Source organism: Lepisosteus platostomus, chromosome 26 (genome assembly GCF_059453375.1).
Source record: "Lepisosteus platostomus isolate fLepPlt1 chromosome 26, fLepPlt1.hap1, whole genome shotgun sequence".
Classification (NCBI taxonomy): Eukaryota; Metazoa; Chordata; class Actinopteri; order Semionotiformes; family Lepisosteidae; genus Lepisosteus; species Lepisosteus platostomus.
Genome location: NC_142636.1, coordinates 10,134,653 through 10,156,023, shown reverse-complemented (window position 1 = coordinate 10,156,023; position 21,371 = coordinate 10,134,653). Strand labels below are relative to the sequence as shown.

At 55.9% G+C, this 21,371-nt stretch overlaps 2 protein-coding genes across 9 annotated transcripts in view; both read left to right on the top strand.

Annotated features, from left to right (window-relative positions):
- Positions 1–626: 626 nt before the first annotated feature.
- Positions 627–18,666, top strand: LOC148640037 (death-associated protein kinase 2). 7 transcript variants are annotated; one of them, XR_015930581.1, is made up of 14 exons: positions 627–804; positions 2,902–3,064; positions 5,183–5,239; positions 8,968–9,189; positions 10,524–10,662; positions 11,981–12,110; positions 14,249–14,297; positions 14,404–14,430; positions 14,665–14,817; positions 15,164–15,209; positions 15,945–16,034; positions 16,476–16,562; positions 16,687–17,579; positions 17,612–18,666. XR_015930581.1 is itself a non-coding variant. In XM_088620704.1 (13 exons), exons 1-13 carry the CDS (start codon positions 642–644, stop codon positions 16,765–16,767), a joined length of 1,407 nt encoding a protein of 468 aa, XP_088476830.1. In that variant the 5' UTR covers positions 627–641; the 3' UTR covers positions 16,768–18,666. The 7 variants fall into 7 exon arrangements, 6 of the variants coding, with proteins under 6 accessions (XP_088476830.1, XP_088476834.1, XP_088476832.1 ...); XM_088620704.1 differs by having other exon boundaries at positions 16,687–18,666; XM_088620708.1 differs by lacking the exons at positions 627–804; positions 5,183–5,239 and adding an exon at positions 8,768–8,864 and having other exon boundaries at positions 2,790–3,064; positions 16,687–18,666.
- A 1,643-nt stretch (positions 18,667–20,309) lies between these two features.
- arhgef2a (Rho/Rac guanine nucleotide exchange factor 2a) overlaps positions 20,310–21,371 on the top strand; it is a 53,617-nt gene continuing 52,555 nt past the window's right edge. For both annotated transcript variants that reach the window (XM_088620690.1, XM_088620689.1), the window contains exon 1: positions 20,310–20,919. The gene's annotated coding sequence lies outside the window, so the exon portion shown is untranslated. The remainder of the gene's footprint in view (positions 20,920–21,371) is intronic.

The window sequence follows — 21,371 nt, the reverse complement described above, 5'->3', positions numbered from 1 at the left end:
CTCTCCTCACTTACAGGAAGCTGGGCAGGAGACAGAACAAAGGAGAGCGAGTGAGTAACCGCACAGGAAGACAGACAAGAGGCGAGAGAAGAATGAGGTCGGAGGAGCGCGGAGGAGCTCAGCCTCGTCTCTGCACAGCCTCCCAGTCAGCAGCTCTCAGCTGAGTGCCGCACTCTCACAGCTGGCAGGCTGCCCCCTGGTGCCTCTAGAGCCTCCAGCTCCCCCTGGTGCCTCTAGAGCCTCTAGAGCCTCCTGGTGCCTCTAGAGCCTCCTGGTGCCTCTAGAGCCTCCAGCTCCCCCTGGTGCCTCTAGAGCCTCCAGTGCTGCTAAACACCGGAAACACTCTAGGATACACATTCATTCACACGCAGTGACACACACACTAGCACACACACTCACACATTCACACTGATACACATAAACTGACACACATTCACACTGACACACACATGCAGACACACACACACTCCTTCCTCAGGCTCAACAGCTGGAATTAACCTGCACCTCTTCCATATCAAACGCACTGCCAGTGCAGTGAACACAAATTCCAGGAAACCCTGTAGCCTCAAAGATCCCTCTGTGAGTTTCGTCAGGACGTGGCGCTCATTAAACAACCACAAGGGACGTCAGCGTGAGAGCGGATGTACAAGAACTCGATAGCGCTACGCCTCAGAGCCACCTCGAACCTCGGGCGCACTTCCGCGCCGTGCCCAGCAGGGGGAGACAGAGGCCGCTGGGACCAGCAGCCCTCGGGCTTCCGCGTCGCGTGGAGGTTGGCCGAGAGGAGTTTCGGTTCCTCGGCAGGTAAGAGCGGTTCCCCTGGAGCGGGAACTGAGCGTTAATCTTTATTACTATTGTTGTCCCTGAATGACGTAGTCACTTCTGCGTGTCTTAACGGTCCTTCCCTAATTGTCACCGCAGCTCGTGGGTCTCCAGGGCCGCCTGCGCTCGCGGTGACGTCATCGGCACGGGCGGTCTGGTCTTGACCCGGAAGATCCACAGACCTGCAGCTTTTCTGTTTCTGATCATTTGGCAACAGATTTTGATAATTTGATCAATTCAGCAGAGTCCTGCAGCGACACAGGGGTCACACTAAAAGCTCTCTCTTCTACTGAGCAAACTACAGTCTGTCTGGACTCTACGGTCAGTCTGTCCTGTCTCTCTCCCAGTCTGATCAGTGAGAATCCCTCCTGTCTCTCTCCCAGTCTGATCACTCAGGAATCCCTCCTGTCTCTCTCCCAGTCTGATCCGTCGGGAATCCCTCCTGTCTCTCTCCCAGTCTGATCCATCGGGAATCCCTCCTGTCTCTCTCCCAGTCTGATCCGTCAGGAATCTTCACAGACAGGTCTTCCTCTCCCAGAGTACAGTAACTTGTAAAACCTCCAATTTACATCACAAACTAGATTAAATGTCCAGGTGGGTGCAGCTCCATATTGCTGTTACTGTCTGCAGTTCAGAACGAGGCAACAAATCGTCCTGGGATGTGTTGAGGCCCTGTGACACTGTGAACAGGCAGGCTTGTGAGAACCTCTCTTTCAGTCCAATAGAAATACTGCTCTCGACTTCGGGACAGTTGTGCAGATAAACACTTCTTACTTGTGAACTCTGCTTGCAGAGCACGTTGGAACGTTTCTGCAGTGAAACGTCTGAAGCACAGCCTGTCCTTATTCGCTTGTACATCATGGTACAGTGACTTAAGGAGCAGGAAAGGCCGTGTCATGTCACAGTTTGTGCAACATGACGACCGTCAACCACTCTCACAAAGTTCACGGTTTCGAGCTCATTTCGAAATTTGTCCAGTTCGTCTGTCCTGTCAATGAACTGGGACTGCAGTTCCCCTTCGCAGCACCTCACTCCAAACGCCTCGACCGCAGGCCTGCTGACGCCACCAGCTGGCTGCTTCTGGAACTGGCCAGCTGCAGAGCTGGTCGTTTGATCCATTACGGCTGGTGGGGAGACGATCCATCCCAGGTTTTACTAAAACCTCCAGCGCTCTTATGCAAGAGGTAAACTGGTTACTGGCCCGTTCAGCATGGCTGCATTGTTTTGAATGATTTTCCATTGTGAGATACAGACTTAAAACACATCTACAACATGTTGTCTTTTCTGCAGCCTGTTGTGCTGCAGCTGGTAGCACAACCTGGAGTGGATCAGACTGCTGTGCACTGGGAGTCTGACTGACAGCTCTGTAAAACCTGGAGCGGATCAGACTGCTGTACACTGGGAGTCTGACTGACAGCACTGTAAAACCTGGAGTGGATCAGACTGCAGTGGACTGGGGGTCTGACAGCACTGTAAAACCAGGAGCGGATCAGAAAGGATCAGACTGCTGTGCTGTGTAGTAATTTCTTCCAGTCGCACTGCAGTGTCCCATGAAGACGTTTCCCTCCGCGCGGCGCTTGGTCTGCTGTGTGCGAGCTCAGAAGAACGTGCCGCCCGTAAAACAGGAACGAGCTGCAGGAACAGAAGTCAGCAGCCTGAGGAGAGTAATAACGAGAGCAGCGACAGGGGAGAGGTCAGCCGCTCGCTTAGGAGCTCGGGGGGCGGGGCGGGGTGCATGCAGACTCCCCACAGAAGGTTTCCTTCCGGAGCCTGGAGCCAGACCCGGGACCCCGGAGCAGTGCGGAAGAAAGGCTCTTTACGTCCCGGGGACGCTGGGGGTCAGCCTGAAACAGCCCGCGCTGCCTTATTTGGTCAAAGCCAGTCGTCGGTGAGACACCTGGGCGGCGAGCCTTAAGCCGGTCCACCTTAAAAGACAAACTCCGCCCTCGGGGGCGGCGTGGAGGTTTTTTTTCTTCTTTTTGAGCAACAGGGCTGTTTCCTGTAACAGCAGCAGCAACAACAACAGGAAAAAAAAAACGGTGAGGTGCAACTTCGCTTTGCCTTTCTGTCTCTCCGCAGCGCGACTCCGCTCCGAGGGCGGACCCAGCGCCCCCCACTCCCCCCTCCGCCGTCTGCGGGCCCGCGACCCCCCACCGCCGCCTCCGGGGCGCCGCTGGCCGAGACCGGAGCCCCAGAGCTCCTCCCCGGGGTGCACCTGCGGCACGGCGCGCTGGGAAACACGGTACCCGCGAGCGCCTCTCCCGCCGCTCCGCGTCTCCGCCCCTCTCGTGTCCCGACTCTTCCCTGACTTCTCCTCTGGGATACTGCAGTATATTGACCCCAGCGTCTGATGGTGCACTACAGTGTATTTACCACAGTCTCTGGTACTGTACTGCAGTATCTGTTACTGGTGTTACTGGCGTCTGATAGTGTACCTCAGTATATTTACCACTGTGGTAGTGTACTACAGTATATTTACCACAGTACGTCATGGTTTGCTGCGCTATATTCTGCCCTAGAGCCCAAATTCGTTACAATACCATAGTGTGTTATAGTGTACTACGGTATAAACCACAGTTTACCACAGTGTGTCGCAGTGTAGGACAGTGGTGTGGGAGTCTTTACACTCAGGCTGGTGGGGGTGTGGAACGAGCGGCCCAGCTCTGTTGTCGGAGGCGATACCCTGGTGTCTCCCGGGACGCGCCTGGGGGAGCTCCTGCCGAGACGTCTCCAGACGAGCTGCTCGGGGAGGGTGCTCTGCTCTGCGTCTGTCCTGCTCGTGTCCCTGAGACGCCAGGTCGTTATAGTCTTCACGTTTATGCCATCTAGCTCGTTCGGTCGCCGGCGGCTAATTAATTTTGACGAGCTCATCCAGCTGTGCTGCACCTGCACCAGCGGTCTGTGGACTTCAGTGTCCCTGCAGCTGTCGCAGGTCAGAGGTCGCAGGGCACCCTGAAGCCGGGCGTCGCGGGGTACGGGGTCTGGGGCGGCGCAGCGCTGCGGGAGCTCTGGTATGTCCTGTGTGCTGCTGCTTGCCTGCGGGCAGGAGAGGCGTGTCGGAGCGAGAGAGAGGGAGGGACTCTGGAGCACAGCAGACAGACCAGAAGGGCAGCTTTGGGATTGTGTACTCACACTGAGAGAGACAGGAGACAGGAGACAGGAGACAGGAGACAGGAGACAGGAGACAGGAGACAGGGGAGAGGGGAGAAGAGAGGAGGGAGGAGAGACAGGAGAGGGGAGAGGAGGGAGGAGAGACAGGAGAGAGGGAGCTGAGAGGAGGAGAGAGGAGACAGGAGAGGGGGAGACAGGAGAGACAGAGCTGAGAGGAGAGACAGGAGAGGGGGAGCTGAAAGGGGGAGACAGGAGAGGGGAGACAGGAGAGATGGGAGCTGAGAGGGGGAGACAGGAGAGAGGGGAGCTGAGAGGGGGAGACAGGAGAGGGGGAGCTGAGAGGGGGAGACAGGAGAGGGGGAGCTGAGAGAGGGGAGACAGGAGAGGGGAGAGAGGAGGGGGGGAGCTGAGAGGGGAGACAGGAGAGGGGGAGACAGGAGAGACAGAGCTGAGAGGAGAGACAGGAGAGGGGGAGCTGAGAGAGGGGAGACAGGAGAGGGGGAGCTGAGAGGGGAGACAGGAGAGACAGAGCTGAGAGGAGAGACAGGAGAGGGGGAGCTGAGAGAGGGGAGACAGGAGAGGGGGAGCTGAGAGGAGAGACAGGAGAGGGGGAGCTGAGAGGAGAGACAGGAGAGGGGGAGCTGAGAGGAGAGACAGGAGAGGGGGAGCTGAGAGAGGGGAGACAGGAGAGGGGAAGCTGAGAGGAGAGACAAGAGAGGGGGAGCTGAGAGAGGGGAGACAGGAGAGGGGGAGCTGAGAGGGGAGACAGGAGAGGGGGAGCTGAGAGGAGAGACAGGAGAGGGGAGAGAGGAGGGGGGGAGGGGAGAGGATTGTGAAATAGGAGAGGGAGAGAAGGGGACAGAGAGAGGGGTAGGTGAGAGAGATAGGGGAAATGTTTCTTGTTTTGTGTTAATTTTATTATTTCTATTTGCTTTGGCAACACCGATTGTCCCCATCAGCCATGCTAATAAAGCACCTTGAATTGAATTGACAGGAGGGGGAGAGAGGGGTAGGAGAGACAGATAGGAGATTGAATTGAAATTGATAGGAGAGGGGGACAGCGAGAGCAGGGGCGCTGAGAGAGTCTGGGGGGAGAGAGAGGAGCGCCCGGGGCGCCGGACAAGGCGGACCCGCCTGTGACCAGAGAGCAGCTACACTGCTCGAGTCAGCTGTCCGGAAAAAGAGAGCGCCCCCCCCCCCGTCTTAAAACCAGAGGCGCACTTCTGTAGCGTTGGTGTTCGTGTCTCAGGAGCAGCGAGGTGAAGGAAGTCGGCGCCACGGACAGCCCGAGTTCCCGGTGGTCACGGTGAGTAGGGCTCGGTTTCCCTGTGAACTCCCGCCTCCTGCCGCGCTCCCTCCCCGCCCTGGGTGTTTATCGTAGCTGGGGGGGGGCAGTCCCCGCGTTTACTGGAGTTTTCTGCGTCCCTCCGCTGCGCCGCCGGGGCGATGCGGCGGACCCGGAGCGTCGCTTTAAAAATAACTGGTGCGTGTGAAAGAGAGACGGAGGAAACGCGAGAGATAACGAGTCCTTCTCGAAAGTCTGTGAGCCCGTGGATGTTGAGCAATTGTTTGAGCTCCGGCAGCGCTGTACTTGATCGGTCACGACGATGGGAAACAAGCTCTCTGGAAGAGAGAGCACAGCGCCCCTTTCCGAAAGCAGCCCGGCCCTCGGCCGTGTAAACATCTGGCCGCTGCGCCTTGTCTCCGTTCACTCGCTCAGGTTTGAGCCGTCGCGACGCGTCCCGCGTGGGAAATCCACCTCCGGCCCCTCGGCGCTCCCGGCGGCTCCCACGTGCCTTCGCCGCTCTCCGCGGCGCGACGCGGGTCGTTCGGCCGTTGTGGGGCGCCGTGGAACCCTGTTCCCACACAGGGCGCACGCGCTGAGAAACAGCCCCTCGGGGGCCCGGCCGCGCCCGCGCCCGGCCACCAGGGATCACAGCTGGAATTCAAAGGCATTCCAGGGGCGGCGCTAGGCTGGCTGAGGCTGTCCCGTGTGGAAGACCGCGCCCGTCGAGCCCGCTTACAGACTTAACAGCACAGTACAGTGCAGTACAGCCCAGTGAGATCAGGGTAAGAGCACAGTACAGTGCAGTACAGCCTAGTGAGATCAGGGTAAAAGCACAGTCCAGGGCAGTACAGCCCAGTGAGATCAGGGTAAAAGCACAGTACAGTGCAGTACAGCCCAGTGAGATCAGGGTAAAAGCACAGTACAGTGCAGTACAGCCCAGAGAGATCAGAGTTAAAGCGCAGTACAGCCCAGTGAGATCAGGGTAAAAGTGCAGTACAGTGCAGTAAAGTCCAGTGAGATCAGGGTAAAAGCGCAGCACAGTGCAGTGAAGGATTTTGCAGCACAGCTGACTCGAGGGAAGCCAGATACACACAGGTGGACAGACGTTTCTCATCCCTTCCCTCTCCTCCCACTCCCATCAGCACACTGGAGGTCTGGCTTGCAGCGGTGCAGGTCGACCTGTAGGTGGTGCTCTCCAGTGTCATTTATGTGGAAGTAGGGGAGGAGTGCGGAGAGGAATGGGAGAAGTGGAAAGGGGGGAGGAACGGGGGGGGGCAGACGGAGAGTGAAACTGGGAGGCAGAAGGGTAGAGGATGGAGGCATGAGAGACACCTGCTGGTTGATCGTGCAGCATCCTGATTCTTCAGCTGTAATAATATTAACTGTAGGGTTACAGTGTGACCCAGACTGGACCAGTGATCTCTGGACTGTAGGGTTACAGTGTGACCCGGCCCAGACTGGACCAGTGATCTCTGAACTGTAGGGCTACAGTGTGACCCGGCCCAGACTGGACCAGTGATCTCTGGACTGTAGGGTTACAGTGTGACCCAGACTGGACCAGTGATCTCTGGACTGTAGGGTTACAGTGTGACCCAGACTGGACCAGTGATCTCTGGACTGTAGGGTTACAGTGTGACCCAGACTGGACCGGTGATCTCTGGACTGTAGGGTTACAGTGTGACCCGGCCCAGACTGGACCAGTGATCTCTGGACTGTAGGGTTACAGTGTGACCCAAACTGGACCAGTGATCTCTGGACTGTAGGGTGACAGTGTGACCCAGACTGGACCAGTGATCTCTGGACTGTAGGGTTACAGTGTGACCCGGCCCAGACTGGACCAGTGATCTCTGGACTGTAGGGTTACAGTGTGACCCAGACTGGACCAGTGATCTCTGGACTGTAGGGTTACAGTGTGACCCAGACAAGACCAGCGATCTCTGGACTGTAGGGTTACAGTGTGACCCGGCCCAAACTGGACCAGTGATCTCTGTGCTTTATGGCTAAGGAGAAGTTTATTTAAGACCAAGAACAGGAAGTACTTCTTCAAACACAGGGGGGTGTGGGTGTGGAACCCGATGCTGTTGAAGCCGATACCCTGATCTCTTTCCAGAAACAGTGGGAAATTAGCTACTAACTAGCAGACGGGCTGGACGGCCTCTTGCCTGTGACCTGTGTGATGAGTGGAGCTCTGGTATGGAAAGCACTGTGACACTACACTGCTGTGGGCTGTTAGACAGTGTCCTCTCGTCCTGCTCCAGTCCTGACCAGCGGCCTGTAGGAGTCACGCCTGGCTGGGGGGGAGGGATGTGGTTTGGGGGTCCGCCCAGATGTCTTCCTGACTCCTGAGTCCAGCTGGAGTCCTGTCTCAGGATGGGATGGGCCAGGGGCCCGGGACAGAGGACTGTGCGTGCGTGCGTGCGCGCGCGCAGGCCATTCAGAGTGAATGTGTCTGTGTGTATGTGTGCATGTTGCTATAATTGTATATGTGCGTGTGTGTGTTGGCATTATTGTGGTGTGTGTTGGTGTGAGTGTGTGTGCGTCAGTGTGTGTGTGTCGGTGTGAGTGAGTGTGTGCAATGAAGGTGCAGCATTGTGAGTGTGAGTACGTGTGTGTATGTGTGTGAATGCGCATCAGTGTGAGTGTGTGTGGTAGCGCTCTTCTGTGTCAGTGTGTGTGTATCTCAAGACTCTAATTATAACTGAGGGAAGGGCTCTGGCAGGGTTTTAGAGCAGCAGACAGACAAGTCCCGTCCTGCTCTGATGAAGACAGCTGGCTTTGTTTTTAAAAACCCGACGGGGCGCGTGCTCGAGTTAGTCCGGCTCTGAGACCCAGAGGCTTCTTGTCTAATAAGATCTCAGCCCTCCAAAAAATTTAAAAGAAATGCAGTAGATAAGAATGTTTTTCTGTCCAGGTACTGAGGAAAAAGTTGGTATTCCCAGCCCACTCACTGGGTCTCTCCCTACATCCCCTGTAACAGTTTTTCAATAAGAGAGATTTCCTCTGAAGTAATAGTATTTCAGTAATAACGCAGAGCAGTATCTGCCCTCTTTGTTCCAGTTCATTAACAGTGTTTCCTCTCTCTGTGCTCCAGTGCACTAACAGTGTTTCCTCTCTCTGTGCTCCAGTGCACTAACTGTGCTCCAGTGCACTAACAGTGGTCCTCTCTCTCTGTGCTCCAGTGCACTAACAGTGCTCCTCTCTCTCTCTCTGTGCTCCAGTGCACTAACAGTGCTCCTCTCTCTCTCTCTGTGCTCCAGTGCACTAACAGTGCTCCTCTCTCTCTCTCTGTGCTCCAGTGCACTGACAGTGCTCCTCTCTCTCTCTCTGTGCTCCAGTGCACTGACAGTGCTCCTCTCTCTCTGTGCTCCAGTGCACTGACAGTGCTCCTCTCTCTCTGTGCTCCAGTGCACTAACAGTGCTCCTCTCTCTTTCTGCTCCAGTGCACTAACAGTGGTCCTCTCTCTCTGTGCTCCAGTGCACTAACAGTGGTCCTCTCTCTCTGCTCCAGTGCACTAACAGTGGTCCTCTCTCTCTGCTCCAGTGCAGTACAGGATGCAGTAACAGTGCCCTTGTGAGTTGGGATGGCAGTGTTTAAGGTGGAGAACGTGGAGGACCTGTATGAGATTGGGGATGTCCTGGGCAGGTGAGATCTCCGCAGACGACCATGAGAGAATATCTCAGCATCAGATTGTCTGCTTTACAGATGTTGTGCTCTCTTAACGCCTCTTCCTCTCGGCTCTTCCCAGCGGTCACTTTGGACAGGTGCGCCATGTGCGGGAGAAGGCGACGGGAACGCCGTGGGCTGGGAAGTTCCTGAAGATCCGGAAGAATGCGACGAGCCGGCTGGGGCTGGAGAGGAAGGCGGTGGAGAGGGAGGTGGAAGTCCTGCAGTCTCTGCAGCACACCAACATCATGGCCCTGAAGGACGTGTTCGAGAGCAGGGCGGAGGTCGTGCTGATCGTGGAGCTGTGAGTGTCCAGCAGGGGGAGGCAGGGAGCGGGGAGGGAGGACAGAGGGATGAGGGAGGAGAGGGTGGAAGAAAAGGAACAGAGTGAGGGATGAGGGAGGAGAGGTGCAGGGGGAGAGAGGGATGAGGGAGGAGAGAGGTGCAGGGGGAGAGAGGGATGAGGGAGGAGAGAGGTGCAGGGGGAGGGATGAGGGAGGAGAGAGGTGCAGGGGGAGGGAGGGATGAGGGAGGAGAGAGGTGCAGGGGGAGGGAGGGATGAGGGAGGAGAGAGAGGTGCAGGGAGAGAGAGGGATGAGGGAGGAGAGAGAGGTGCAGGGAGAGAGAGGGATGAGGGAGGAGAGAGAGGTGCAGGGAGAGAGAGAGAGGAGCAGGGGGAGAGAGGGATGAGGGAGGACAGAAGGACGCTGGCAGTGCCTCTCCTGGGAGGGATCCTGTATCCCGAGTGCTGGTGGGAATGGCATCAGGACAGTGGATCGTGTGGGCAGAGGATCAGGGCAGCGGCTCTGGTTGCTCTCGGAATGCGGCAGGAAGGCTCTGACCGCCGACGCCGCCGGCCGTGACATTTACTAGGGGAGCCAGCTGGCCGGCGCAGAGCGCGGGGTCACCAGGCAGTGGGACAGACAGAGCCAGGGAGCTGCACAGTTATTAGCAGAATGCAGGAGTCAGAGAGCTTGGCAGCCTGTCAGCCTTTGTCTGAGGCTCAGTGCCCGTCCATCTGTCCAACTGTGGGTGTGCGTCTCTGTCCGGCAGTCTGTGTGTCCATCTGTCCAACTGTGTGTGTGTCTCTGTCCGGCAGTCTGTGTGTCCATCTGTCCAAATGTCTGTGTGTCTCTGTCCAGCAGTCTGTCTGTCCATCTTTCCAGCAGTGTGTGTCCATCTGTCTGACAGTGTCTGTGTGTGTCCGTCTGTCTGACAGTGTCTGTGTGTGTGTGTCCATCTGTCCAGCAGTGTGTGTCCATCTGTCTGACATTCTCTGTGTGTGTCCATCTGTCTGACAGTGTCTGTGTGTGTCCATCTGTCCAGCAGTTTGTGTCCATCTGTCTGACAGTGTCTGTGTGTGTCCATCTGTCCAGCAGTGTGTGTCCATCTATCTGACAGTGTCTGTGTGTGTCCATCTGTCCAGCAGTGTGTGTCCATCTGTCTGACAGTGTCTGTGTGTGTCCATCTGTCTGACAGTGTGTGTCCATCTGTCTGACGGTGTCTGTGTGTGTCCATCTGTCCAGCAGTGTGTCCATCTGTCTGACGGTGTCTGTGTGTGTCCGTCTGTTGGTGGCTCAGTGGTGGTGGCTCGTGTCGTCTGTGTGAGCTGGAGTGATGGAGCAGTCTGTGTTTCAGGATCAGCGGAGGGGAGCTGTTCGACTTCATTGCGGAGAAGGAGAACCTGTCCGAGACCGACGCCATCGAGTTCATGGTGCAGATCCTGAAGGCCGTGGGCTTCATGCACTCCAAGCACTTCGCCCACTTCGACCTCAAGGTAGGACCTCGGGGTGCGCCATGCATCGGGGGCCAGTCTGTTATTCTCCCAGAAATAGGAAAATGGAATTATTATTATCGCTCCGATATTGGAATTACAATCGATAATGCGGGGCCCTATTGTGTTTGCATAACTCGTTTTTTTATGTGGACGCACCGACGCACCGACGCACCGACGCACCGACGCACCGACGCACTCGACTGGGTCCAGTACAGCTGCCGCAGAGATCACTCTCTTGGCCCTGTGCAATTTGTTGCATCAGGAATTTGTCTTTTTTCACAGACCCCAGCTTGCTCTCAGGGGAGACACAGGCACACAGGGAGAGAGAAGTCTGGGGTCAGAGTGCAGGGTCAGCCATTGTACAGCACCCCAGGAGCAGCTGGGGTTAAGGGCCTTCCTCAGGGGCCCAACACTTAGGATTCCTCTGCCGGTCGCAGGGTTTGAACCAGCAACCTCCCAGCCACAGGCGCAGATCCTGAGCCACAGAGCCACCTCATTTTCACAGATTTTCACTCACTTTCACAGAGTGAAAGTGTCGGCGGCGTGGAACGTTTTCACCATTTCGGCAGAGCGCGACAGAATCGCAGTCTGCAGCGAATGTTCGGCCGAAGCACAGCGAGGAGGAAACGGAGCAAAGAGTTTCAATACCACTGATCTAATAGGTCATTTGGAAACTCGTCACTCCAGTGATGTTATTTAAAGAACATGAGGCAGCGAGCGTTCGCAAGAGGACAGAAGCAGTAGCAAGTTCAGCGCTGCCAAGGACAGGGCGAGGGCTGCAGCAGCCACAGACAGAATCGCGGGGTGTCTGGCGCTAGATGTCCGGCCCTTTTCGATTGTGGGGGATCGAGGTTTCCGTCAACTAATTGAGCGTTTGGAACCCCGTTATACTCTCCCAAGCCGCCAGTACTGTTCTGATGTTGCCTTGCTGGCTCTGTATAGCCACTGGTGCTCGGGCCTTTGCACGGGCACAGGCCTGTGGTTGTATCGCTGAAGGCAGCAGCAGACCAGGCTCATGCGTCAATTCAGACAGCTGCAAGCGTTCTCAGGCTGCATTGGCTGGTGGGTTAAAGAGATGGGGGAGGTTTGCATCTTGTGTGTATATATATATAAGGCCTCATGTATCCATGTACACCTGTGACCTTTGACTTGTGACCCGTGACAGGGGTTTGGCCAAAGCTGATGCTCTGGCAGTGCAGAGTGTAATATTGGGCCGATACCAACAGAAGCACCCAGGGCTGTGATTGGGTAGTTCCTGTCTGTGCATGTGCGCGCGGGTGCTGTAATCACGCGTGGTCTTTTCCCTTGGCGTGTTCAGCCGGAGAACATCATGCTGCTCGACAAGGCGGTGCCCCATCCCCACATCAAGCTCATCGACTTCGGGCTGGCCCAGCGCCTGGACGAGGCGGTGGAGTTCAAGAGCCTGTGCGGCACCCCCCAGTACATCGGTGAGTGGTACAGCCCGCTGTGTCTCCGCAGCGCAGTGTCACCTGCATGGGAGGGTTTATGTGGCAAAACTGGATTGGTACAGAAATACACACTGATTGTGAATCCAGTTGTGAAGTGTCACAAATATAGAAATACAAGGGAGCTGATCTCTCTAGACTAGGCCTTCCCAGCTGAGTTCTCCTGCACCTGTTATTAAACTGATCTTCCCATGGAGAGATGCAAAATACATTCTAGGGATTGTGGGTTCAAGCCTGGGTTCTGCATGTGCATCTCTGGGATGCTGGGAGGAGAATGGAATCCCCAGGGAAAACCAACCTGGGCACTGGGGGAACATGCAAACTCCACTCAGAAGGCCCCCCCCTCTGGAATTGAGCTCAGGACCCCAGAGCTGTGAAACAGAAGTGCCCTTGTGCTGCCCTGGTCTAGAGTGATTGGCTACATGCGTGGTTACCTTTGCAGGTGTCAGTCCACTGCTCCTGAGTCGGCAGGTAGTTAACTGATTCATGACGCTCAGTTTGCAATGTTTGTTAAGTCTGTGCACAGCTGTCACCTGACAGCTCCTCTGGAGGTATTGAACTCTCCAGCGGTGCTGTTCGAAGAACAGGAATAGAGGACAGGAGGTGCTGCTTTACACAAAGAGTTGTGGGGCTGTGGAACAGGATGTCCAGGGATGTGCTTGAAGCAGATACCCTGACTTCTTTCAACGCACAGCTGGATGAAATCCTGGGATCGGTTAACTACTAACGCCAGGACGGGCTGGACAGGCCGATGGGCTCCTCTCTCCTGTGACTGTTCTTCTGTGCTGATGTACGTCAGGCCAGCCTGCAGCGAGACCGTTACGAAAAAGGTTGACGGGGGCTGTTTGGGGGTCAGGGGGCATGCCGGGGTCACAGGTCACTGCAGTGGCGCACCATGCAGACTCGGCTCCAGGTCACCAGTGCGGCAGGTAGTGGCGCAGTGTGATTCGGTGATAGAGCACAGGGGGCAGGCTGCATGCCCGCTGGAGAGGTGGTGCAGCCTTCAGGCTGTCCCTGACACCAGGGTCACAGGGGTCACGGGGTCAGCAGGGCTGGACGTGTCTCCCCTGCTCTGCTCGGCGGCCGCGGTTCACAGAGCATGTCTGCGTTCCTGACCGCGCTGCCTCATCCTGTCACAGGCCGACTTCCTGTCCCTCGCCGTCTCCATAGTAACCTGCTACCCACCCGCCACCCGCCTCTCTCTCTGCAGCCCCCTGGGCCAGACTTTCCGCCCGCAGCCGCCTCTGCTCTCTCCCAGCCCCCGCGCAGTGTTTCCTGGTCAAGACCTCTCTCTCTGCCCCTCCTCTGCCTGGGGCAGCAGCGTCCAGCGCGAGTGTCCAGCAGTATTAACACTGTCCCTCTCTGCCAGGCACAGGGCAGTGCTGGTGTCTAGCAGGGTCCGGTCAGTGTCAGTGTGGACTGTCTCTCTCTCTCTGCCAGGCACAGGGCAGTGCTGGTGTCCAGCAGGGTCTGGTCAGTTCCAGTCTGCCAGGCACAGGGCAGTGCAGGTGTTCAGCAGGGTCCGGTCAGTGTGAGTGTGGACTGTCTCTCTCTCTCTGCCAGGCACAGGGCAGTGCTGGTGTCCAGCAGGGTCCGGTCAGTGTCAGTGTGGACTGTCTCTCTCTCTGCCAGGCAGAGGGCAGTGCTGGTGTCCAGCAGGGTCCGGTCAGTGTCAGTGTGGACTGTCTCTCTCTCTCTGCCAGGCACAGGGCAGTGCTGGTGTCCAGCAGGGTCTGGTCAGTTCCAGTCTGCCAGGCACAGGGCAGTGCAGGTGTTCAGCAGGGTCCGGTCAGTGTGAGTGTGGACTGTCTCTCTCTCTCTGCCAGGCACAGGGCAGTGCTGGTGTCCAGCAGGGTCCGGTCAGTGTGAGTGTGGACTGTCTCTCTCTCTGCCAGGCAGAGGGCAGTGCTGGTGTCCAGCAGGGTCTGGTCAGTGTCAGTGTGGACTGTCTCTCTCTCTCTGCCAGGCTGTGGGCAGTGCTGGTGTCCAGCAGGGTCCGGTCAGTGTCAGTGTGGACTGTCTCTCTCTCTCTGCCAGGCCGTGGGCAGTGCTGGTGTCCAGCAGGGTCCGGTCAGTGTCAGTATTAACACTGTCCCTCTCTGCTCCCCTCTCCCTTTCAGCTCCTGAAGTCATTAACTTCGAACCTCTGACAGTGGCGGCAGACATGTGGTAAGAGTCTCTCCTGTCCTCTTGCTTTCTCTGGTTTCACTGTTTGATATTTCCAAGGTTTTTTCACATAGGATCACCATGTTTTCTCTTTGTTTCTGTTTCCTAGGAGCATCGGAGTCATTACCTACATACTGTGAGTCAATTCTACTGTGAAGATACAGAGGAGCTGGACTGAGTGTCTGTACAGTGACTCTCCAGCTCTGATGATGATGAAGGAGTGTTCATGTGAAGATACAGAGGAGCTGGACTGAGTGTCTTTACAGTGACTCTCCAGCTCTGATGTGGCTCTGCAGTGCTGCAGTTACTGTAGATCACCTCCGCGTCTCTTGTTAAAAATCTCCGGGACCCCTGTCCATCTCCCCTGCAGGCTGAGTGGCATGTCTCCGTTCCAAGGAGAGACAGACGAGGAGACGCTGACGAACATCGTGGCATTGAACTACGAGCTTGACGATCACTACTTCAGCATGACCAGCGCGTTGGCCAAAGACTTCATCCAGAACCTGCTCATCAAGGAGCCCAAGTAAGAGCCTGACCAGACCTGCCAGATGACTGCAGTCTCACTGGGCTGTACTGCACTGTACTGTGCTTTTACCCTGAATTCACTCTGCTTTATTGCACTGTACTGTGCTCTTACCCTGTTCTCACTGGGCTTTACTGCACTGTACTGTGCTTTTACCCTGAATTCACTCTGCTTTATTGCACTGTACTGTGCTCTTACCCTGATCTCACTGGGCTGTACTGCACTGTACTGTGCTTTTACCCTGATCTCACTGGGCTGTACTGTGTTTTTACTATGTTGACCACAAACTCTCACAAGGGTGGGGTCCATGTTTTGACCCGGGATCTGTGTGTCTCCCCGTGTCCAGGGACAGGATGACCGCGGAGGAGTGCCTCGTCCACCCCTGGATCAAGGTGGGTAGCGGCAGGTCACTGCCCCTCTTCCCCTGGGTGAGTTCTTGTTGTTCAGGCGGCAGGCTGGCAGAGCCCCTCCCCCCCCCGAGAGACAGGGGGTCCTGGCTGCTGGGAGGTTGTGGGCCAGTCGCTGCTGTCCCGCTGTCCCGCTGTCCTCTGCAGTGAGGGGCCTCGGGAACTGGTTCCAGTTTTGGCCCCCTGTGGGAGCACACTCTGGAGCCAGGCGTGGGCACAGCTCCGCTCTCTAATAATAATAATAATAATAATAATAATTCTAATTCCTTACACTTACATAGATCTTTTCTGGACACTCCACTCAAACTCTCAGTGGGGAGGAGAGCAGAGCGATGAAGCCAGTTCAGAGAGGGGGGTTATTAGGAGGCCCTGACTGGTAAAGGAAAGGGGGAATCTGGCCAGGTTGCAGGGGTAACACCCCCACTCTTTTCGGGGAACACTCTGGGATTTTTAATGACCACAGAGAGTCAGGACCTCGGTTTTATTTCACATCCGAAGGACGGCACCTTTTTTACAGTATAGTGTCCCCGTCACTGTACTGGGGCATTAGGACCCACACAGACTGCAGGGTGAGCGCCCCCTACTGGTCACGCTAACACCTCTTCCAGCAGCAGCCACCCCTCCAGGTACTGGCCAGGCTCGCAGGCTCGTGGCTGCTGGGAGTCTCCCTCTCTCCTAATCCCGTCTCCCTCTCCCTCTCCCTGTCCCTGCGCCGCACAGCCGCTGAGCAGGAAGCAGGCGGACAATCGGAGCCGCTCCTCCATCAACATGAAGAGCTTCAGGAGGTTCAACGCGCGCAGGAAGTGGAAGGTGGGTACGGATAAGGCCGCCGGGGCCTGTCCCAGCGAGCAGCGGGGCGCAAGGCGGGGTGCACCCTGCGCGGGCAGACAGACGTGCGGCCACGCGGTTTTCCTGGAGGCCAGCCAACCTGCCGCTGTCTTTGATCTGTGGGAGGAAACCGGAGCACCCAGGGGAAACCCAGGAGGGCTCGGGGGGACTGTACAGACTCTATGTGGGGGTGCCTGTACCCCAGGACCTGAACCTGGAGCCCCAGTGCTGCTCCCCCCCCCGAGGAGACAGCGGCCAGTCTTGATCCCCGCCAGCTCGTCTCTTCAGGGCCTTGTTTAGCTTGGCCAGCGAGTGCACTTATTATTAACGACTGAGGAGCTGTCGTCTGCCGCCACCTGGTGGCCAGCGGGGGAACTACACTGCGGTTCCTCACACTCACCCCCTCTCTCTCCCTCTCGCCAGGTCTCCTATAAGATGGTGTCGGCCTGTAATCGACTGTGCCACCTGCAGCTGCTGTGCAAGAGCACGGGGAAGGAGGACCAGGAGCTGGTAAGGGGGAGAGGGGATGGGAGGGGCAGAGAAAGGAGAGAGTGGGGGGGACAGGAAAGGCAGCAGGGGTGGTTGTAGGGTAATGGAGGGGTGCTGACTGTCCTGCTTCTGCTGTCCACCTCAGAGACAGTGCGAGAGTGACCAGGAGGACGTCCAGACCAAGCCTGCCTCCCTCATCCGCCGGCGCCTCAGCAGCAATTCCTAGGGAGCAACCACAAGGGGGCGCCACTGGGCTGCCTCCAACCCAGTCTGGAGTCCTGGCTGGCAGGTGGGGATGGGCAGAGACTGTCTGGGCCGAGCTCCAGCCCTGGAGGATCTGTGGACCAGAGGGACTACCGAACTTCCTCCCTGAGAGTCATATGGGGTGCCGTAGGGCAGATTGGGGGTTTCTGAGCGGACAAGCCCAGAAAACCAGTTATTATGTAGTATTTCTTTAACAGTACCATAGCAAGGAATCTCCAGCCTTGGTCCTGCAGAGCTCCTCTGATCTCTCAGGGTTTATAGGGCCAGCCAGTCACCTTCTTCATCTGGACCAATTAGTGTAATTAAGTAATTAAGAGCCAGGCTGGAAGAGGCCAGAGAGACAGTAGCTCTGCAGGAGCAGTGAGGGGGTCTCCTGTATAACATCCGTGGTTCAACATACTGTTGTCAAGGCAGCACATGTGTTAGTGTTTTGTTTCCATGTCTGTGCAATATGGGTTGTCCCAATGAAGGAGTTCAGGGCCCCAGGGACGGAGCTCCGGGGAAAACGGCAGGAAGAGGTTCTGGATCCGGCTCTGGCCAGATGGCTCCCTGCAGCGGAATACCAGGCCAGCCGGCTGTAAAATCCAACATCAGGAGCTTTCATCCACGGCCGAGCAGAACGAGACCGGGGCCGGAGCCGGGTTCGACAGGGGCCTGACTCCCGCGAGTGACGCCCTGCAGTCTGCCAGCTCGTTACTGCTGAAGGGCCGCAGCTTCGTTAGAGGCCAGGGGGACTCGCTGACCCGCCGCGCCTGCTCCGGGCCCAAGAAGACGGTCTCGCCCGCCTCACCCGAGAGCTCCTGCAGGGGGCGCTGTAGCCGGCTCTTCCCCTGGCAGCTGGACGTGAACCGGGTCAAGGACGAGCCAGCGGATCTGGAAGGAGCTGGACTCTTGGGGAAGACGACTCCCAGTTGAAGGGTGTTTTATCAGAGCTGCGAGGGGGCGCTTCCTGTCCCCTGTGCAGGGGAGAACACCAGGCGGCTCTGGAGCTGAAGACAGAGCTGGCGCTGTTGTTGGAAAGCAGCACGCTTCCCAGTAGGCAGAGCCGGAGTCAAACTGGCGGACTGGATCTCCTCACGTTCCTGGGGCCTAGAACAGGGGTCTCATGCCACAGTCCCGGGAGCCCCAGGCCAGTTAGTCTGGCAGACCACCCTGAGTCACCTCCTCTGTTTTTAAAGACTGTCCAGACCTGGACTGGTCAAGCGGTTCAGGGAGCCCTTGTCCTCCTGCAGTGAGCCTGGGGTGTTTATCGCAGAGGATCTCTGAGTCAGGACAGCATGGTGCCATTCAGGGCTCGGGGACCCTCTTTAAGGAGTTTGCATGTTCTCCCCATGTTCACATGGGTTCTCACCTGGTGTTCGTGATTTTACTCTGATCTCACTGGGCTTTCCTGCTCTGTACTGTGTTTTTACCCTGATCTCACTGGGCTTTCCTGCTCTGTACTGTGGTTTTACCCTGATCTCACTGGGCTTTCCTGCTCTGTACTGTGTTTTTACCCTGATCCCACTGGGCTTTCCTGCTCTGTACTGTGTTTTACCCTGATCTCACTGGGCTTTCCTGCACTGCACTGTGCTTTTACCCTGATCTCATTGGCTTTCCTGCTCTGTACTGTGCTTTTACCCTGATCTCACTGGCCTGTACTGCTTTGTACTGTGTTTTACCCTGATCTCACTGGGCTTTCCTGCACTGTACTGATCTACTGCAGTGCTTTTGTAACAAGAATGATTCATTTCAGAAAAAGAAGACTTTGTACCTCCTTGCAAAAGCAGGCCTGCCTTGCATGTTTATACAGAAGAAATAATGTTTTAGTTTTTTTAAAGACCTGTGTGCATAACCGATTTTAATAAACAGTTCTAGTTTTCCTCTGTCTCAGACATATTGATATCTGAATTTCATGATGGAAAAACTTTAAAGCCACGTCCAGGAGTTAAACTTCACCTCTGTTCCTCCTGTGAGTTGTAGAAACAGAGACTCTGGTTTCCTCACTGGTGCAGTTTGATAACTGCACAGAACACACAGACCAGCGCGATGTTAAGTGCCATATTTGTCTAACATTATACACCTGGAGTACTGACTCTTACTGGACACACTGTACACACACACACCTGGAGTACAGACTCTTTACTGGACACACTGTACACACACACACCTGGAGTACTGACTCTTACTGGACACACACACACACACACACACCTGGAGTACAGACTCTTTACTGGACACACTGTACACACACACACACACCTGGAGTACTGACTCTTACTGGACACACTGCACACACACACACACCTGGAGTACAGACTCTTTACTGGACACACTGTACACACACACACCTGGAGTACAGACTCTTTACTGGACACACTGTACACACACACACACACACCTGGAGTACTGACTCTTACTGGACACACTGCACACACACACACACACACACACACACACACACACACACACACCTGGAGTACAGACTCTTTACTGGACACACTGTACACACACACACCTGGAGTACAGACTCTTTACTGGACACTGTACACACACACACCTGGAGTACTGACTCTTTACTGGACACACTGTACACACGCACACCTGTAGTACAGACTCTTTACTGGACACACTGTACACACACACACCTGGAGTACAGACTCTTTACTGGACACATTGTACACACACACACCTGGAGTACAGACTCTTTACTGGACACTGTACACACACACACACACCTGGAGTAAAGACTCTTTACTGGACACACTGTACACACGCACACCTGTAGTACAGACTCTTTACTGGACACACTGTACACACACACACCTGGAGTACAGACTCTTTACTGGACACACTGTACACACACACACACACCTGGAGTACTGACTCTTTACTGGACACACTGTACACACGCACACCTGTAGTACAGACTCTTTACTGGACACACTGTACACACACACACCTGGAGTACAGACTCTTTACTGGACACATTGTACACACACACACCTGGAGTACAGACTCTTTACTGGACACTGTACACACACACACACACCTGGAGTACAGACTCTTTACTGGACACACTGTACACACACACACCTGGAGTACAGACTCTTTACTGGACACATTGTACACACACACACCTGGAGTACAGACTCTTACTGGACACACTGTACACACACGCACACCTGGAGTACAGACTCTTTACTGGACACACTGTACACACACACACACCTGGAGTGCACCCCCACTTCTCTGCCCCCTCTCCTCCCCTGCACCCCTTCTCCTCCCCTGCACCCCCCACTTCTCCTGCACCCCCACTTCTCCTGTGCCCCCTCTCCTCTCCTGCACCCCCACTTCTCCTGTGCCCCCTCTCCTCTCCTGCACCCCCACTGATCTCCCGCCCCACTCCTGTACAACAGCAGGTGAGAGTCGCGGACACGTGGCCGCCGATCTGGAAACGTGACGTCGCCTCTCGCGCGCGGCGCTGCCCCTGATGAGCTGACTCGCTGACCCACAGAGGCGCGCGCGCACACACACTCGCCGCTCAGCCGAAACTCCGGAGCGCGACGCTCTCACGCTCCGGCCACAGGTGCAGCTCGCGGACCCGACCCGCCCGAGGATCATAGCTCGTGAGGACGAGGTGGGAGGGGGGTCTGTGGAACTGTCTCGCGTGGAGGAATGACAGCGACGGCCGGCGAAGAGCGAACCCGGGAGAAGCGGAGAGCCGCAGGTCCGGCCCGCGGCGGCAGGTAGCCGCGCCTTTGTGTCCGGCTGTTGCGCGTCTATCCTCGATTTCTCCGCCGACTTTGTTTCTGGGGATTCTGGCGGCTGACCCGACCTTCTGCTCTTCGACAAAGGGAAAAAGGAGGAAGAAGAGACCAAGGAAAAGAAAAGAGTTTTGTCTTTTTATTTTATTTTTATTTTTTTAAAAAAGGGAAGGAAGAGGAGCTCGCGCTCACCTGGCCCGAGCGGCGAGCACCGCAGGCGCGAGACTGAGGCTCGCGGGGGGGAAATGTCCGGAAAACGACATTAAACCTCTGAATCATTCAAGGAGAAATATTCGCCCAAACAGCAAGAACCCGGAGAAAAGCGTGACTTCTGGACGGAGACGGAGCAGCCGTCACTCACTCGGGCTGTAAGTCTGTTGTCGCTCTCACCCTGACGGGTTTATAAGCAATTAGGCGAGTGAGCTTTTTATTTCCTGATTGGAATTCATTTTGAAACATAGCCACTTCATCACCTTTATCACCTCTGTGTCTTATTTTGCTAGATTAGAAGCCTAAAGCATTTTAGGGTGTGGAGGAATGTGGAAGTTGTTTTTCAAAGGATTCGTCTCAATGTGACGATACAGAGGAGCTGGACTGAGTGTCTGTACAGTGACTCTCCAGCTCTGATGATGATGAAGGAGTGTTCATGTGAAGATACAGAGGAGCTGGACTGAGTGTCTGTACAGTGACTCTCCAGCTCTGATGATGATGAAGGAGTGTTCATGTGAAGATACAGAGGAGCTGGACTGAGTGTCTGTACAGTGACTCTCCAGCTCTGATGATGATGAAGGAGTGTTCATGTGAAGATACAGAGGAGCTG

Coding starts and splice junctions, on each gene's coding strand:
- LOC148640037 (XM_088620704.1), top strand. CDS start 642: ATGTACAAGAACTCGATAGCGCTACGCCTCAGAGCCACCTCGAACCTC. Junction 14,818..15,163: donor CTGCTCATCAAGGAGCCCAA/GTAAGAGCCTGA, acceptor CCCCGTGTCCAG/GGACAGGATGACCGCGGAGG. Junction 15,210..15,944: donor TCGTCCACCCCTGGATCAAG/GTGGGTAGCGGC, acceptor TGCGCCGCACAG/CCGCTGAGCAGGAAGCAGGC.